Genomic DNA, 20168 nt, shown 5'->3' on the forward strand with positions numbered 1-20168 from the left:
AGCTCTCCCACACACTCACTGGGTCTGGGCTGGGAGTGGGTCTGGGGGTTCCCGGAATGCAGCAGAAATTCCTACTGGGCGGGCGTGGTGGAGGATGTGCTGCGGAGTGGTGGGCGGCGTCCCAAGAGGGTGGGAGAGGGTCTGGCCCACACTGCGCCTGGGCTGGGAACAATAATAGGTTCCGCCGGTGCAGGGTAGCTGGAAGCACTCATGTATAAGTTTCTTGAGCTATAATTCTCTACAACCTCTATAGAATTGTGATTTACCGTGGTATTGGGGAAGATTGAGGTATGTACATGTTACAACAGCTTCATAGGCCATGCTGATATTGCTCTTAAGCAAAGTACTACAGAAAAAGAAAGAATTAAGCTAGAAAGGGGACATCTGGAATGAAATTAGTTTTAATGATTAGTGATCAAGAACTGGACTTTGGAGCCAGGCTGCTTTGTCTGGAATCTTGCCTAGCTGTTGGTGTTACTTGGGGAAAAACATTCATTTTTTTCTTTGGCCATAGTATTTTCTATAAAATAAAAATAGGTATAAAGTTATTTTGAGTTAATGCATGTACAGAGACTATAATAATGCCTAACAAATGGTGAATATATTCAGTTATTTCATTTTGTAGTTTAAATTATTTTTTGATTTATTTATGTATTTTACAAAAAAGATTTTTCTATATGATACTTTCTAGGAGTAATTCAGCTTTTTATGTTACTTTTCTTTAATATTACATTTCAATAGATATTTAATGATTCTACAAATAATGTATATTGTACTTGAATTTGAAAATTCAAATCCAGAAATCATTATTTACCAGTACTAATACTTTTTGCACATATAATTCCATTTTTCAAGTTGCTTTGTTTTTTGTTTTTACTTCTAAATGGTGTGTCTTTGTATAAATCTTGCAGACTTAATTTATTTTCTTTTTAATATTGGGTACTATTGAGAAGGCTGCTGAATACTTTTTTTTTTATAATTACTACTTTTAGTCCCTTTCTTCCTTTCTACATTTTCAGCCTGGAAATAAAAATTCAGTACGGGAAAGTGGGAATCATAGAAAGAAAACATAATAGGCAAGATGACTTTGGTTTGTATTGATAAGTTTATTATCAGTATGCATGAAGAATCTTTGTATGAGGAGTTATTTGTATTGAAAAATTCAACCTCATAGAATATGGGAATTTATTTTATATTTCTGCTCAGAGTTAAAAGTGTAGATGCTTGATAAGTAGACTGTTGCTGTAAGGTTATGTACTGTACACTCACCACTAGGAAAACCTTTGTCCTGTTTCATTTTACTTCTAAACACATGGGTTGCACAGCTGCTGTATGGTTCTATACTGTCCTATGTGTATTAAGCTACACAGTCTACAAAGGGCTGAATTTGGAGCATGGTACTAGCATGGCCCCAGAAGTGTAGATGCCAGAATTCTACCATCTGGCAGCGTTGCTGCTTGGCTGTTCCACTCAGGGCATAAATACATTTTTGCTAAGCACTTTTCCTGTTGCAATAGCTATGAATTTCTAAGTAAAATATATGGATAGATGGTCATGGGAACTAATAGAAAAATGCTTAATTTGACTGATTATAATGTTTAATGTGAGAAAACATACACTAAAGTATGAAGACATACATTTGAGCTTCTGTAATAGATAAAAGAAGATTCAAAATAATATTTTAACTTTTGTGAGGTCCTTCAAAGAGTTGTGAGAATATAATGAAACATGTTTAAGATTTTTGTCATTTTTACCTGGCAGAAGATATAGAGACACACAACTTTGTTTTACAGATAAAATAATCAAGACTGTCTTCATTTAATGAAAGTGTATTCTGCTTTCTTTAAAAATTCCCGAACATTGGACGTAAGTCAACATTCCATGGAGAAGTATGTATTATGCAGCTTGCATGTGTGCGTATCTGCATATCAGAGCACAAAATATTGACATGATAATTGCAGTCAAGCCTGAATGAACAGTGGCCTGTGGGAATTCAGCTGGTGTTGTACCAACTGGAACGCTGCTCAGGACACAGTATGAAATGCAAGGTGCAAGTTAGCACTTTATTCAGCGCAGGCAGGCATCATTTGAAAATCCCTGGGGGCAACCCTGGTGCTATGCAGATGTTAAAACAGTCTGCTCTCAAGTGCTGATAGTTTTGAGCACTCAAAGAGATTTCTCAAATTTTGCATGAAAAATATTTGCACAGTTGTTAAAGGGATATAATACATAATCTTTCTCAATGCTTTTATGAATGTTCTTTATAATACATGCAGAAATGTCTGGATATTTAGTTAAAAGAAAAAAATATAGAAAAATTGAGAAATAGTCATTTAGTTTATAACTATATCACCAAATATTGTGAGTTTCAACTACATATTTAGAAATAAGTTGATTAAATATCTGTAGTATTTTTTACTAACATATTAGGTCTTAAGAGTTATATATTAAATTATTCTTTGTTTAATGCATTCATCAGTATGCTATAATTTACAGATTTAATTTTAGATGAATTACTCTGATTTTATTCTTTTGTCTTATAATCTGGACCTACCTGATTGAAAAAGACCAGACCAAAAAAAAAAAAAAAAAAAAAAAAAAGTCATTTTTTTGTGTGAAGCTAATTTCTCTGGCACAAGTTTTGGCTTTCACATATGGCTTTAATTATGTATTTTATATTAAATGTAAAACTATAGTTCTTCATTTCTGAATTATGTAATAAAACTGAGTTCTTTATAAAGGTAAAATAGATATATTAAGAATATGTGAAAGATATATGAAAGGTTATTTTATGCATTAGGATCTGTTATATTATGAGTATTTTTAAAAATAATTTTTTACTGGAGTGTAAGTTGCACTTTGTTTACTGTAGTGTAAGATAAGTTTTAGTGTCTAGTAATATTTTAAGTTTTTTTATTTATGCATACCATAGTAGTCTTCAATATGCATATTCAATATAGAGTACTTCTAAAATACTCCATGAATAAAAGGATAAAAAACTATACCCTCATTTCCCTAAACCTCTAATTTTATAAGTCTTACTGATTTGGAATCTGGATGTTTACTAGAAATTAGCAGTGTTTAAAAAAATTCAGTAAGTATATAAAAATCTTCATTTTAATAGTTACTGCAGTCAAGTGAAAGAACACAATTCAAATCACTTTAGTTTGTGCATTATCTGTTAAGAATAATCAACCACAATAAATTTTGCTTTTTTATTTTCTTTGTGTCTATTTCATGCTAATATCATTATCTCAATTATAGTTAAGTGTTTCTTTTAAACTATAATATTTCATTTTGACATCTCATTAAAAATGGGCTCAAACCCAGAAAATATGATCCTGTCATACTGTATAATATATAGCATGGTCTATAACACAGTAAGATTTTATTTCTTAATGATAATAATTTCTCTTTTTTTGAGTTTAGAAAAATGGTAAAAAGTTAGCATGGTAATTCATGTGGCTAAAGTGCAGGAGTGCTAAATGTTGAAATGGGTAGTACTCTGGGGAAAAGTGATTGGAGCATTAAACTTGTACACATTTGACAGCCTTTCTTCACTTCATTTTTCATCCTAAAGAAGTCTGCAAATATTCTTAGCTTACATCATTATTGCACATCAGTGGTTCTAATTAGCTAAACAGGAGTTTGTCTCAGTCATTGATCATCATCAACTTCCTGACAGTGCCTTTTTTTTCCTGGGAACCTTTGTAAATGTCTCATTAATACAAGGAATATGTACTAATTGAATTATCCAGATAGGTTGGTGACATTTCAAACTTGAAATCACCTTTATTCATCTTATTTTTCTAAATAAAAAATGCTATATTCATGCAATATTCTCTTAGTATTTTCTTGTTATGAGAATATCCCATACCCCTAGGAGGAATTGCTAGACAAATTTCCATCAAGATTTTGAGTTGTGATTACTTTTTCCATTTCAAAATTATAAAGTAGTCAATTTTAGGTTTCCTTGGTTACAAAACATCAATGATAAAATCTTAAGTGTAGGTGGCTTTCTGTTTACTCTAGCTCATGTGAGAGAGAGACCGACTGGCCAACCGACCGACTGACTGACCGACTGACCGAGCAACCGACTGACCAACCATCTCTCTTATAATTGTGCTAAAATCGTGTGGATCCTGCCTCAGTACCTAATTATTTACCAAAGGCCCACCTTCCATCATTGGGGATTAAGGCTTAATCATATGAATTTTGGGAGAACACAGACATTCAGTACCTAGCACTTTGTTAAACATAGGTTTCTAGGTCCCCACCCTCAGAGTTTCTGATTTATTATATCTGGGGTAGGCTGATGAACTTGCATTTCTAACTTAGGTGATCCTGAGAATAACTGCTCTTGTTGAGACTGCTCTGTCAATCTAAACTTGAAAATGACTAAAGACTGTGAATTTGATTATGTGTATACCCGAATTGTAGAGAAATCACCCTAATGTCAAACTCTTTTGCAGCCATAATCATGTTTTTGCATGGGTTTTGTAGGAGATAGTCTTGTTTTAGCTTTATATACTTTTTAAATTTTTAAAACATTTTTAAAGAAAGTACAAAATAGGGCTGGGGAGATGGCTCAGTGGAATAAGCGCTTCCCTGGCAAGCGCAAGGGTCTGAGTTCAATCCCTGGTTCCGCCAAAAAAAGAAAGAAAGGAAAAAAAAAAAAAGTACAAAATAGTGTTGCAACAGAAAATTACAATTGATACAGGATTTATATAATAAAATGTGGATTTTGAGTATTTGTTGTAATGCATAGTGTTGTCTTCCAAGTAGCTGTTCATATTACCAGATATATGCATGTAAAATTGGAAGAAAAAAGAAAAAAGAAAGAAATACTTAAGATATTAAGAATAAAAGGTCAAAGAATTTAAGAGAGGAGACAAATTAAGCATTAACTGCTCCTTTCCACAGACCAACATAAATCCACAGTGTAGTTGTCCAAACTATCCTGCTTACAAACATGGATATATCTGTTTCTTCCACTATCTCTCCTGTCCTTCACCTCAGCTTAATAATTACTTCTTTGTGATAGGGTCATTCCCTTTTCCCAGTATCTATACTACCCTTCAAAGTTTATTTTCTCTTTCAGGTTCTCACACTGTGGAAACAGTACAATGTTTGCACATGTGGGGCTGATTTATTTCACTTAAGGATTCTAGTTGTATCCATTTAGCAATAAAAGCCTCAAATTTTTCCTGTTTTATGGCTGAATAATACTTCATTGTGTAAAAATATCATATCTTCTTTATCCATTCCTCAGATGATGAGCATCTGGTCCAAGATTTAGCTGTGACAAATTGTGGTGTTATAAACATGGGTGCACATATAACACTATGGTATGGTATTTTCACTTCTTCTGGAAAAATTTCCAGGAGCGGAATAGCTGGTTTGAATGTTACCTCAATCCTAGCTTTTAAAGCTACAACTCTTGTTGCATAGGTGTTGCTTTATCTTGGTCTTAACCATCCAGCAGAAAAGTATAAAAGCGAAATATAAGAAGTAAAGCCATTGTGTTATGTTAAGCTGTAGGGGACTAAGGTCAACAATTTCTGACAGTGCCAGTCAAGTGGAAGACCCATTAGTATTATGGACTACTGGACTCTTTTAGATTATTTTGCTGAGTTTTAACACACCTATAATATTCAAATGATGGAACAAAAAAGGGGATACAGATGAATGTCCATTTTGTATCTGTGTATTCAAAATGGTTAGGATAGATATATAGTTACGTTCTCTAAATGAATAGAGGGATTTGTTGTAATAGTGTTTGTAAATAGGATATCATGTCGGCATCTTGTACAGCAAATAACCACTAGGAAGAGACTATGTAATGTGTTAATTATTGGAACTGTCCTACCAATTTGATTTGAAACTGTCTCATTGCTATTTGTCTCTCAATAAAATTATGGAAAAAATAAAATAAAAGTCATTTAAGGGATGGGGGAGATGGCTCAGTAGAGTAAGCACTTCCCAGGCAAGCACAAGGGCCTGAGTTCAATCCCTGGTTCTGCCGAAAAAATAAAAATAAAAATAAATTAAATTTAAAAAAATGGTCCTGAATGTAGATTGTCTAGGGGTTGCTATACATTTTCACAAACAGCGGAGCTTATGAAGATGATTGCTGTTTACAGTGAAATAAAACGATATCTGTAATTGTCTTGAAAACAGTTAAGGGGGAAAAGGGAGGGATGGAAGGAACTAGAAGAGATGTTAATAATTACCAAAACTGGATGATGTATATATGGAGGATTATCATACTGTTGTCTTCACTTTTATATGTTTGAGATTTTCCATAATAAAATGTTTTTAAGTAAAAAAAAAAATCCTAGCTTTTTAAAGAATCTCCATACTGATTTCCAATGCACTCCTACCACCAGTGGAGAAGGGTTCTTTTTTTTTGCTACAGTCCCTCCAGCATTTGTTATTGGCTGAATTCTTGATGTTAGCCATTCTTTTTGGGGTGAGGTGGAATCTCATTGTTCTTTTAATTTGCATTTCTCCAATGACCAATACTGTTGAACATTTTTTCATATATTTCCTTGCTATTTGTATTTCTTCATCTGAAAAATGTATATTCATCTTAGATGCCCATTTTTGGATTGGGTCTTTGAATTTGAGGATCAGATTTTTAAAAACATCTTTATATGTTCTAAATAGAAGGCCTTTGAGGGACAGTGGGCTATAATTTTTTCTCAGTTTGTGGGTATTCTTTTTACTCTGTTTGAGATTTCCTTTGAAGTACAGAAACTTGAAAAACATGAGATCCCAGTTGTTGATTCTTTTAAATATTTCACATGCAGTTTGTTTTTGTTCATGAACTCTCTACCTACCCCTATGTCTTTAAGGTTTTTTCCTACATTTTCCTCCATAAGATTTAGTGTTTCTGTTTTAATGTTTAAATCTTTGATCCTTTTTTACTGTACTTTAGTGCATGGTGATAGACATGAGTCTAATTTTAGCCTTTGACATATAGAATACCAGCTTTTCTAGCACCATTTAGTAAAGAGGTTATTTTTCTTCCAGTGAACATGTTTGGCCCCTTTATCAAAAATAAGGTAGCTAAGTGTGTTTGTAGTTGTGTCTGCATGTTCTAATCTGTTCCATTGATCTTTAGGTCTGTCTTTATGCCAGTACCATGCTGATTTTATCATAGTAGTTTTATAGTATAATTTGAAATCAGGGATTGTGATACATCCTGCCTTTCCTTTGTTTCCCAGGATTGTTTTTGATATTCTGGGTCTCTTATGGTTCCAGATTAATTTTAGGAATGTTTTCTCTAGCTCTGTATGGTACACTAATGGTACTTTAATTGAGATTGCATTAAATCTGTATTTTGGGAGTATGGCCATTTTCACAATATTGGTTTTTCCTATCCAGGAGCAAGGAATAGCTTTCCATTTTCTCAAATGCTTTTCAATCTCTTTTAGCCTTATCTCGTTTGAAAGGAACACCAGAATTTATTTTCAGACTGTGGGAATCATAGAGTTGTTTTCAGAAGAGAGAAATAGAAAGGCTCTATCATAGTTGAGTGTGTAGTGATCACCAGTAGTCACAACTACTGGAGGTGGTGAAGCTGGATAATCACTAGTTAGAATCTGGCCTGTGAAACAGTGAGACCTTGTCTCAAGATAAGAATAAAATACTGTAGTGGTTGATACATTGAGAAATTAAAATCTTAACTAAATCAGCTCAGCAATTCCACACCCTAGGGTGTGGAGGCCACACCCTAGAGTAACTCATCACTTAAAGGATACAAAAAATATTAAGAAAGGAGCATTCTTTTTTTTTTTTTTTTGAGGTGCTCTAGTCTTCATAGTTTGGATGTTTTAGATGTTGTCTCTTGACTTATAGTGCAGCTTCTTCAGCCTCTTCCTTGGATCCTTCAGCTTTCTGGTGTAGACTCATCAACCTTTCATCACAGACCCATCAGCCTCCTACCAGCTTGCAAAACACTATATTGTGCTCCAGACCTTTGAATGAATTCTTCAGTCTCCAGTGTGAAGGCGCAGTCTGCATGCTTTCTCATCCAACTCTGTGGCTGACTGTTGTAAGCCAATCTTATAATTTCTTATACATTTGTACATCTTATATCTATTTCTTTAGTAAAACCGTGGCTAGATTACGGTACTAGGATTGGGGTAAAGTACTTCAAAAGTGTATATATACTTTTAAATCAGTGTTCTCTATGTGATACTGTGTTTCCCATAGCCAAAATTCATAGGTCCAAAAGTCAAGGAGTAAAAATAAAAATGATACCACACACCATTACCCCTAGTGATCTACTAACAGAATTTTTGCTTCCTGTACCTACAACCTTATGTTCTCCTGTACTGAAAGTCCTAGTTTCGGGGGCGGGGGGGAAGACCTATACAAAAAAGACAACAATACCATTAAATTGAAAGCTAATTCCCCTGGTCACTTTGGTCTTTGCATACCTCTAAAAAAAAACAAGTTAAAAAGAGAGTCACAATATTGTCAGGGGTCATTGACTTAGACTATAAAAAATTATTAGATTACTACATAAATAAAAAAAAATAGGTGGGGGGGGGCTCTTAACATTACCCTGCCCTGTTATTAAAGTCAATAAAAAACTAAAACAACCTAATACAGACACAGTGACAAATGATCTAGGGCCTGCCACAATAAAGATATGGTTCAGTCCATAAAAAAAAGTCCCCCAAAACCAAGACCTGCTGGGGTGCTTGCTAAAGGCCAAAAAAAGGATAGTTTTTAAATACCAGCTACAACCCCATAATCAACTACAAAAAAGAATTATAATTATACTATTTATCCCTATATGGTTCTGTTATAATATAATATTGATAGATTTAATACTGGTTCTTAAGAATTATTAAGCCTATGTTAATGTTAAAGTTATAAAATAAACAAAGAAAAATCTTACCTTCTATCTTGGTAAAAAAATTTCTGTTCATACACAAGATAATTATAACATGTAAGACACAATTATATACATTTTTTTGGGGGGGGTCTGGAGACTAATTTTAAAAAAATATATCTAGTTGCCAGGTTAACAAGGGGTAAATTATAGTGGTTGATGCATTGTGTCAAATTGAGAAGTTAAAAGCTTAAGTAAATTTAATGAAACCCTGACTCATACCAATACAAAGTATTAGGAATGTATAATCCTGAAAATTAAACTATAGGTAATTCTAGAAAGCTAATTATAGATTTCTGCTATACTCAGGAATTTGCAAAGAGAATTTCTAGCTGAAATTATTGCCTTGGCTTTCTCAATATGTTTGTTCCTGGATAGGCTTTATCATACTCTCCCCTTTGGTTTTTGTCATTTTCCTACTGATGTATGTGCTTCAGATGGACTGAGTACTATGCTGTAATACCAAAAATTTTAGAGTAGTAAATTAAAAACTCAAGGGATAGTTTAAGGATATATATTAGTGACAAATGACATGCTAGTGGAGTATCTTTTTAACATAAGATAGTTTTGGTTTATTAAAAATCTATTTAGTACAGAGTCTATAGGGTCTCACTCTATAGATCAGACTTGTAATGATTCTCCTGTTTTCAGTCTCCCAAGCACTGGCATTATAGATGCATGCCACCATGCCCAGTCTCAGTCACTGTCTCCACATGCCCTGGGGGTGGGGTCAATATGGTTTGTGGTGCCAGGGATTGAACCACTGTCCCTGTGTTCTGGCTAAGCAGGCACTTTAGTTCGCTGAGCTGTCTGGACCCATAAGATAGTTTTTAAAAATTATTTTTTTTATTTTGAAGAAAAAGGAAAATAGTGGTTTAAAATTTCAAAACAAGATTGTAGATTATCAATAGTGCATTGCATATTGTTATCTTCAAAGTAGATGCTGTTATTAAAAGTTATAGGCATTAAAATTGGTCAGATAATTTAGGCATAAACCTTTGTTTTCAATGGGATAATAGCAATTAGTAGTATTTCCGTGTCTCAGTTACTTTTTACTCATTGCTGGGATAAAATACCCAACAACCAAAATTAAGGAAAGGAAGATTTATTTAGCTCATAGTTAGTGGAAATTTTAGTTTGTACTCCACTGATTCCAAGGCAGAGTAGCACATGGCAGAGGGCAACAGTTCATGGTGGTGGAAAACAACAAAGAGCAAAAGCCACATAGCTGTGGCTTCCAGCAAAGTTCTCTCCCTTCCCTCTGCACTGACTGTGAAGACTGGAGCTCCTCAGTGGAAGTGGCATCAGTCATTCTTCCTCAATGACCTTTGTATAACCTGTAAGTGCTAAGTCACTCTAGGGTGGGTCCTCCATGTTCTAGGGAGGGGGTGTAGAAATGCACCATATCCATGTCCTCTTCTTGCACTTCTAAACCTGTCAAGTTGATGTAATTTATCAACCACTACAAACTGTCTTAACTATTGTGTATCATCTTCCTTTTCCTTTCCTTCCTTTCTCCTTTCCTCTATTGCAGTTTCTCTTTCTTTTTGATCAGTTTCTTCTCATTTCACAATATTCATTGTAATTTTTAAATCTTATTTACTTTTCACCTTCGGATGGACACTAGGGAGGCAATATGATGTTTATACATGCAAGACTGATTTATTTCACTTACGAGTATGGTCTCAAGTTATATCCATTTCCTTATAAATGTCTCAAGTTTATCCCCAAGATAAACTAAGCTGAGTAGTACTGCATTATATAAAAATACAATATCTTTTTTATCTATTTTTCAATTGATAGATATTTGGGTTGTTCCCAAGTTTAGCTATGACAAAATTGTGCTTTTACAAACATGGGTGCATATATATTGCTGTGGTACTATGCTTTTAATTCTTCTGGGAAAATACCCATAAGGAGAATAGCTGGATGGAGTTGGACCTCTAATCCTAGTTTCCATAGTGGTTGCACCAGTCTATATTCCTACCCATAATGAGGAAGAGTTCCTTTTCTCCCACAGCCTCTCCAACAGTTGTTATTGGTTGGTTTCTTGAGGATAGCTATTCTCTCTGGGGTGAGATGGGACTATAATTTACACCTCTCTAATGACCAATGATGTTGAACATTTTTTTATATATTTAGTTACTATTTATATTTCTTCACATGAGATGTATTCATCTCAGATGCCTATTTTTGGATTGGGTCTTTGAATTTTGGGGATACGATTTCTCTTTTCATTTCTTTGTATGTCTTAGATACAAGTTGTTTGTCTTAGAGAGCTAAAATTTTTTCCCAGTCCATGGGTTGTTTTTTCACTCTGTTCATGATTTGCTTTGGTATGCAAAAGCTTCCTAATACGATGGTAACCCAGTTGTTCTTGGAAGTGTTTCATGTGCAGTTTGGATTTTGTTCATGAAGTCTCTGTGTATTCCTGTGTTTTCAAGATTTTTACTTATTTTCTCTTCTAAGAAATTTAGTGTTTCTCTTTTAATATTTAGATCTTTGATCTATTTGGACTTTAGTGCATGGTGATAGACATGGGTCTAGTTTTAGTCTTCAGACATGGTTACCCAGAGTTTTTCCAGCACCATTTATTATTAAAGAGACCATCTTTCTTCCAGTAAACTTGTTGGCCCCTTTGTAAAATATAAGGTTGCTGAGTGCTAAAATTCTAACTATGAAATAAAAGGGGGTATTAATTTTCTGACAGTATGTTAAATTTCACTGTTTATAAGAGAAAGATTTACTGAAAGTTTAGTTGAAGACAGTGGATTGCACTTACATATGAAATGTGTTATTAATGCTTATTAGGTAGGAAACAAAATAAAGTGGGCTAATGTATAGATATTAAAAATAAATAATGATAGTTCATATGCTTGCACTGTTTCCAACATTGTTTTTTACAAATCTTATTTATTGTGTATTTGTAATACATCCAGAGAACTGAGTGTGTCTAGAGTAAATCCCAGAACCATAATGATGCTGGTCTTATGCAAGTTCTGACCACCATTTTTGACAGTGATTCATAGTCCTGCCTGCTAGTCTTCCTGGCCCACTTACTATATACCATTACCCTGAAATATTTTCATCTTTCAACTTCCAAACCTTCTTTTTCCATTCTCAATTTCATGTGATGCATACTCTTGCTTACTATACCATTAAGAAACAAGCAGCTCAGGGTAGAGCTTTTATTCCTTTCCATGACCAATTATATCAATATATATATCTGAATCTGTACTCATGTTCTCTCTTTTAATTTATTTTCAAGAATTATTTGTACTCGTAAGTCTAAACAAAGAATAGAAGCATCAAGTAGTTAAAGGATGTTGATCTGCAGTTCTCCCTCCTCTTACTTATAAACCATATCTTTGTCTGTCCTAAATCATTCCTGTCAGCCTACACACAAAAATTTTATTTCCCATGTTAAAAACAAGTAAACAAAAAACCAAAATACAGAACTTTTTGGGGGATTATTTTCCCTTGGATAACAGTACCTTCTTTTTTCTTTTTATTTGTATGTATTTAGTACAGGGTCTACAGGGTCTCACCACACAGATTGCACTCATAGTGATGCTCCTGTTTTCAGCCTTCCAAGTGCTGGGGTTACAGGTATGCACCACCACACCCAGTCTCAATCTCTGTCTCAGTGCGCCCTGGGGGCGGAGCTGGCATGACATGCTGGAGATCGAACCCCAGTCCCTGCACTTGCCTAAGCAGTCCACTGAGCTATGTGGCCGGCCCTTGTTCTTTCTTTTTTTAAATAGTAAAATCCCTCTGAAGAGGAGTTTTTACTCACTCCCATTAGGGATTAAGATTTTATACTCACCATTCTCCTTAAACAACTTTTGTCAAGATCATTAGTGACTAGTATTGCTAAATCTAGCAGTTGATTTTCAGTCCTTATCTTTTTTTAATGTGTTTGCCACATTTTACACAGTTGGTACTTAATTTCTTCTCCGAAGACTTCACTTTTATCCTTGATTCTTCTCTTATATTCCTGACTTGTCTTCTTAATAACATTTTCTGTTTGACCTCTTTTTACCATCTTACAACCAATAACTGAGAGATTGCTGTAAGACTCAATCCTCAGATTTGATTTGTTCAAAATCACTCCCTAGGAGATCTCATCTACTCTTAGGGCCTAAACTCCTAAAGTTATGTCTGTAGTGTTAACTTCTTTACTGATTTCGGATTTGGTTTTTGTCCAACTGTTGACTTCTCTTGGGTGCTGATTAATCCATCTCTTAATTTATATGTTCAGTCCACAAGTGTAGTGTTGGCTTATCTCCTTTGCTTATATTTCAGATAATATCTACTCCATATTTCTAGTTGTTCATCAAACCTTATAGACGGTTTTAGCTTCACTCTTTTTTTTTTCTATGTCTCATACTAATATATCAAGCAATCCTTTTAAGTCTGCTTCAAAAGCATCGATCACTTTTCAACATCATCAAGCCCCTCCCTCTTTTCTTTTTCACTCATACTTTAGTCTGAGGTATTGTGCTTGCTTGGTAACTGGCCTTTTGTTTTCACTCTTGACACTTGATGTCTGTCTTTAATTCACCAGCCAGTATGATATTTTATAAATGTTAATTTGTATTGTGTTGATTTCTTGGCTTAACACTACACTGTCTTATTTCATTGAGAGTCAGAACTGAATTTCAAAGGGTCTACAAAGCCAAATATTATTTTATCCCAATTGGCCTTTTTCCCTCTTATTACAAACTTTCTTATTTTTTGGCTATTCTTTGAATATAGCAGTTAGTAGTTCCTCTGCCCTTCTTTGTCTGTGGTTTTGCTTTCAGTGGTTTCATTTATCTTCAGTCTGTTGTTGTCTAGAAATATTAAATGGCAAATTATAGGGTTAAACTAAGAGAAAATATTTATACATTTTTATTATGGTGTATTACTAACATTGCTTTATGCTATTATTGTAGATCTGTGCCAAACTTATAAATTGAACATTATGCTAAATATGTGTGTATCACAACATATATAAAGCCTGGTTCTCTCTGTAGTTTTGGGTAGTCAAACGGGTGGCTTTTAAACACATGCCCAGTGATAAGAGGGATTTCTATATGCTCTTGCCTCAGTGTGTTTGTACTTTCTGTTATTTTCCTGGTTTGGAAAACTATCCTGAGGTATTCATGACTCTGATTTTCTTCCTTAGTTCTCTGATCAAGTATTGCCTATCAGCAGAGTCATTTGTTAACCATCAGTATAAATGTGACGTTAGTAGTGAAAAAGGAAGCTTGTTGCCTTTCTTAGTTACCCTATTTATATTCATACTTACAATGATTTGATATACTGTATATTCTCTTATATATGTTTTATTTTCACTATGACTTTCTTAGAATGTTAATTCCATAGGCTATTTTTTTATACTTTTTTTATGTATTGAGTGCAAGATCTTCAGGGTCTCACTACACAGATCAGACTCCTAGTGATTCTCCTGCTTTCAGCCTGGGAAGTAATAGGATTGCAGCAGCCTGCCACCACACCCTGTCCTCTCAGCATGCCCTAGGGGCAGGGCTGGTGTGGCATGCCCCTGATGGAACCACCAGCCACTAAGCTCTGCCTAAGCAGGCACTGTAGTCCACTGAGCTATCTGGCTGGCCCCTTTGTTTTATATTTTTTTACTACCTTATCTCTAGTATCAAGGGCAATACCTACCTTAGTAAGTGCTCAATAAATAGCATGTGTTAAATGAACCATGGATTAATGTATGAAGTGTGCTGTCCTTTTTATTATTCTAGTAAGTATACTCCCAATCTGAGGACAGTTTAATTCTAAACCATTCTAGCAATTTCTTCTGAAAATATTGCTTTATCTTTTATCTTGTTATTTTTATTTCTGGAATGTTTAGGATATCTTAGAATTTCTGAGTAAAACCTGTATGTCTCAACTGTGCCGTCATATTTTAAAGCTCATTATTTTCTGTGCAGTGTAGTATATGAATATCTCATTAGTACTTTTATTTCATTAATTATCTTTGTCTAGTTTTAGGTTGTGCTTCAGTGATTATAAAACAAATTTAAGCCTTCTAATAATTGTTTACATGCATCTGACTGATTTATTTGTCCTTTTAGTATTTATTTTTTTGTTTTTAAGCACTTTTAACTTATTTTAAAAGTTACTTTTTCAGTATGTTGTTACTTTCATTTTGTTCAGAGAATTGCCCCTTCTGATTGTTGAGGTCATGTGTTGGTGTATGTGAGTTCTTATGTTTTAGATTATTTTCATTGTTGTCACATCTAGAGAGGTAAGGTTTCTAAGGTTGTTGTTCTCTTCCTCTTCATGAATCTTCTTTGTCTAATGCATTTTTTTCTCTAAATTTTAGGATTGGCACTGATTGGTCAGTATCAACCCATCTTTGTTCCTGAAATGTTTTATGTGTGTAATTTGGGGCACTTTGCCAAAAGTGAGTTGAGGTGGTATATGTAATACCTCAGCTGTAGAGTGTTATAATCCTTTTTCTTTCTTTCTTTCTTTCTTTCTTTCTTTCTTTCTTTCTTTCTTTCTTTCTTTCTTTTTTTGGCAAGCTGGCCTTGAAATCTTAAAGTCGCTAAGTAGCCCAGACTGGCCTTGAACTCGTGGTGTTTTTCTGAGCCTTCCTATTACTGGGGATATAGGCATGCCACCATGCCCAGCTTTATATTACAATTTCTGATTGGGGCATGATATCTGTAAACTTCTGCCATTGTAAACACTTTGATATAATCCTTAGTTTCTAGCAAGGGTAGGTAGAAACTTTTACCAATCTCCTTTATAAGCTAGAATCCTCACCCTAGTCTTGGCTTTAAACAGTGACCCTGGCGTTCTACATATGAACAAGGTACTTTTATTCCCAATATCTCTGAAGCCAAGCTCCTTTTTGCCTTTCTACCTTAGCCTATGGCTGGACCTAAAGAATAACAAATAGCATTCTATTCTTTATATTTCTGCCTCATTTGTGACTCACAGAGAAAGCTATGTTTCTTATATATTTTCTATTAATATTATATATTTAGAGAAGAGAGAACCTCAAATGTGAACTTATGCTAATTTATTAGAATTTAAATGTTTTTATAAACTGTTATCCCTCCTGACCTTATCTCTTATAACCAGTTGTATGCTTTTATGATTGGTGTTTCTCCTGATACTCCTTTTGTGTTTCCTGAGGCATTTTCTGCATTTTTCTTTAAGGGAAGATTCCTTATCTCTTCCTTATCTATAAATTCTGTGACACACAGCTGATTTAGACACACATTGTTATTTTTTACCTATTTAAAATGTTTTACATCTGTGAATCTTTTTCTAGTTAATTTCTCCCCATTTATGATATAAATTAACCAGTGTCAATTCTGGATGTAACTGCTTCAGACTTTTGTTCTTTTCCCTTCTTTCTTCTTTAAAATTATATTTATTTTTAGAAGGTAGTTGTGTTTTACATGTTATGACTTTACCGGAAACCTGTGCTTTGGAGGTATAACTCTCTTGCCATTTAGTTAGTAGTGTTCTCAATGACTAGAAATGTGTGGGAAGGTGGGAGCAATCCAAAGTTGTAGTTATACAATATTGTTTACTAATGGAGCTCTGAACCTCTTATTATTGAAACTATTACTTAAGAAATAGTGATAGTCTATAGTTAATATTATTTATAAATAGTTTATATTAAGAAGGTATTTCTTAATTATGTTAAAAGTAATGGAATTCTAGGTCATTGGAATCAGGGCTAAGTTGTATTATACATTAAAATCATATGTCTCAATCTATAAACTTAACTGTTATTTTAGTATAAAGTTGTCTTGGTTGTCATTATAAATTGCCATCACTTACCATATGGTTTGTGATTGATTCTGAAAGGTCTGTCAACCGAAGATTTAATTATCAGCATTTTAAAGTTATATTCATTATTGGGATATTAACATTCAAAGGATTAGGTGGCAATTATGACTAATAAACTGTCTAATTGTTTCTAGAGAAAAACAGAAATCTGAAGCTAAAGACAGAAAAGTTCTAGAAATTTTACAAGTGAAAGATGCAAAAATACAAGAATTGCAACAGGTTCGTGTTAATAAAATATTGAAATAATTTTTACAGTAATGTTCTTTAAGAGTATTAGGGTTGTGGGTTAAAGTATTGCTATCTTGAAGTCTCTAGAATCAGTCTGTTCTTCATTATTATATTTTGTATAATATAATAGTACAGCCTACTTATTTTATGAATTAGTAGGCTTTTATATTTGCCCACTAAAACTCTTATGGAAATATTATAGTTTTACATCTGTGCTATTCATTGTTTTATTATTTGCAGTTATCATTTACCTTTTAAATTTGTAGAAAAGATAAAAATAATGAATGCTTTGATTGTATCTTTGAAAATTATATAATCCTTTTACATATAATCAGTAAATTATGAAATATATAATTACATAATACTACATACAAGATTATATGTAGTCCTATAATCAGTATGTTGTTATGGTACTGATGTAAGTGGACTGTGCTTCTGGGAATCATTTTTAAGACATAAACATCTTAAAAACCATATAAGGAAATTTTCTGAGTTGAATGGGGGTAGCTTTGTGTTGGGTATGCTTTCTGATTTTTGAATCTCTTCTCAATTAAAGAGTCATGATAACTTTGATCTAACATTTGTTATATTGTAGAATTTTATTATAGAATTAAAGGTAGAAGTTCACTTTAGATAAGGTTTTATTCTAGTTTTATTTCCTATGTCCATAGAAATTTTTTCTAAAATGAAATATAGATGTTAATATGATACATCAATTTGGAATTTGTCTTTCTCAAAAGTTGTATTTTCTTATAGAAAGTTTCATTATTGATTCTGTATTGATAATTTTTGCTCATGATAATTAACTTTAGAGACTTGTAAAATAAATGAAAGAAATTGATGCTGGAAAAATACTTTTTAAAAAAGGGGTGGAAGGGAAGAGGAAAAAAAAGAATTGAGGTATGTTATATACATGTATCAAGGTCCTGAGTTTGATTCCTGGTTCCAAAAAATTATGTATCAGTTCCCCAACAATGAATTCAGTAATTATGTATTGCAAACATGTACATTGGACCCTTGAGTGACAATGGGCATCACATATGAACAACTAGAGTTACAATTGAAATTTTAGGTTTAACTTATGACCAAAGCCTTGAATTATAACGCAAGTACTGGCCCTTGTGTGGTTGTAAACAAAGACTCTAGAAGCTAGAAAATCATATGTAGGCATGCATAAGTATCAGTCTGAGCTCAGATGTGCATGTTTGTGGATGTGATTTTGGCCAGTTCTTTATAAAATTGCTATAATTACTGGAATACAAATGGCCTCCAAAAAGCTAAGAAAAGAAGCCAAGGAAGGAAGGGAAGGTAAGGAAAGCAATCATAATCAAAATGAAGGAAATTGGAGAGAAATATGAGGGTGGTATTTGTATGACCAGTTGTGCTAATATGTACAGCATGTTGAAATCTACCATCTTGACACTCATACACAGAAAAGATTTGTATAAGGAAGCTTGTGTTGCTAAAGTCATGGTCAACACTGTTACATGAGGAAGAGGAGCTGCTGTTGGTGGTGTGGATAAATGAAAAGAAGACAGCAGGTTATAGCCTCTCTGAGTCTGTAATTGTGAAAAAGCTAGGGCTATAAATGCAGATCTTGTAAAAGATAATCCATCAATGAGTGATGATGATGATGAAATATTTCTTCCCAGTAATGGATGATTTTAGAATTTTAAAGTGAGAACTGGGATTTATTGTGTAACTCGGTATGGTGTAACTGCCAGTGCTGATAAAAGGGCTGCTGAAAATTGCAGTATACCACTTGGAAATGATGACACAGAGAAATGGCTTTTGCTCTCATCAAGTTTTCAGTTGTGATGAAACTGGCCATTTCGGGAAGAAAATGCCCAGGAAAGGATACATTATCCAGGAAGAGAAGATCGTGCCAGACCCTAGGCCTATGAAAGATAGGCTAACCTTATTGCTATGTGCCAATGCAAGTGGTGATCTCAAGATAAATCCTTTCTTGGTTTATCACTCTGAGACCCTCAGAGTGTATACAAGACAAAGTTATGAAGAATAGGCTGGGATCCTGTGTAGTTCTAGTGGAAAAACTTGGATAACAAGAGTACTTTTTCTTGAGTGGATCAGGGAGGCTTCCTTTCCTACTTTTAAGAAATACCTAGAAGACAAAGGCTTATCACTCAAGGCTTTCCTCATCATGGACAGTGCTCCTGCTCACCCATGAGATTTTTAAAAAATGGACAGATCTATAGACATTTGTAGATAAGACCAACCCAGAGAGACAAAAAGCCAATTGTTGCATTCACTTATTTAATGACAGTGTCATGTCATATTACAAAACAGCATTAAAGAAAAGACAAAAGTAGACAACCTTAGACCAGTTTTTAGTTCTGAAAAGGTTACAACCTGGTGAGCCAGAAGCAGGGCCTGGAGGGCTACAGACTCTCCCAAGGAGAGAAAGAACACTGGGGAGCTAGATTCCTGATGTCCTTATGTACTCCTTTGAACAGTAACCACCTTGCATTCCATCCTGTCTTCCTGCAAGCCAAAGATGTCAGCTCGTCTGGTGAGTATAGCACGGAACTGCTGTCTCTGGTACACTAGGCACATTTTATAACTTTGTGGTGAATATGCTAGGGAAATTATTGGTGTTGCTGGTAAATTACACACATTATGCAACCCTTTTTTGATATGAAAAGTTTGTTTAAGTGGTGTTACAGGAGGTTTGGAACATATTATAGATATTTCCATTATTTATGGGAAAATTCGTTGTGATTTACAATCAACTTGAATTACAAACAGCCATTGAGAATGAACTGAATTTGTAAGTCAAGGGTCCAATTTAAAATAAACTTGTTTGAGTGTCTATCTTTTTTTAAAATTTTTTTAATTTTTAAAGAGTATAGGAGCTTCCTGCTACCCTGTGCCGGCGGGACCAGTCCCAGCCCAGGCGCAGAGTGGGCCGGACCCTCTCCCTGCCCCTTGGGCCGCCCCCCACCACTCCGCAGTGCCTCCCCCACCCCGCCCGCCCAGTAGGATTTTCTGCCGAGTTCCGGGAGCCCCTAGACCCAGTCCTAGCCCAGGTCCGGTGAGCGTGCGGAGAGCTTCCTGCTACCCTGCGTGAGCGGGACCAGTCCCAGCCCAGGCGCAGAGTGGGCCGGACACTCTCCCAGCCCCTTGGGCCGCCCCCCACCACTCCGCAGTGCCTCCCCCACCCTGCCTGCCGAGTAGGATTTTCTGC

The 20168-nt window shown here is 34.6% G+C and overlaps 1 protein-coding gene across 1 annotated transcript in view; it reads left to right on the forward strand.

Annotated features, from left to right (window-relative positions):
• Cntln (centlein) overlaps positions 1-20168 on the forward strand; it is a 378305-nt gene that overhangs the window by 44647 nt on the left and 313490 nt on the right. Inside the window, exon 4 of the mRNA XM_023715856.1 lies at positions 16870-16954. Within this exon, the coding sequence (XP_023571624.1) occupies positions 16870-16954 (85 nt within the window). The remainder of the gene's footprint in view (positions 1-16869; positions 16955-20168) is intronic.

This window comes from Octodon degus, unplaced genomic scaffold (assembly GCF_000260255.1).
Source record: "Octodon degus isolate 3935 unplaced genomic scaffold, OctDeg1.0 scaffold00044, whole genome shotgun sequence".
Lineage (NCBI taxonomy): Eukaryota > Metazoa > Chordata > Mammalia > Rodentia > Octodontidae > Octodon > Octodon degus.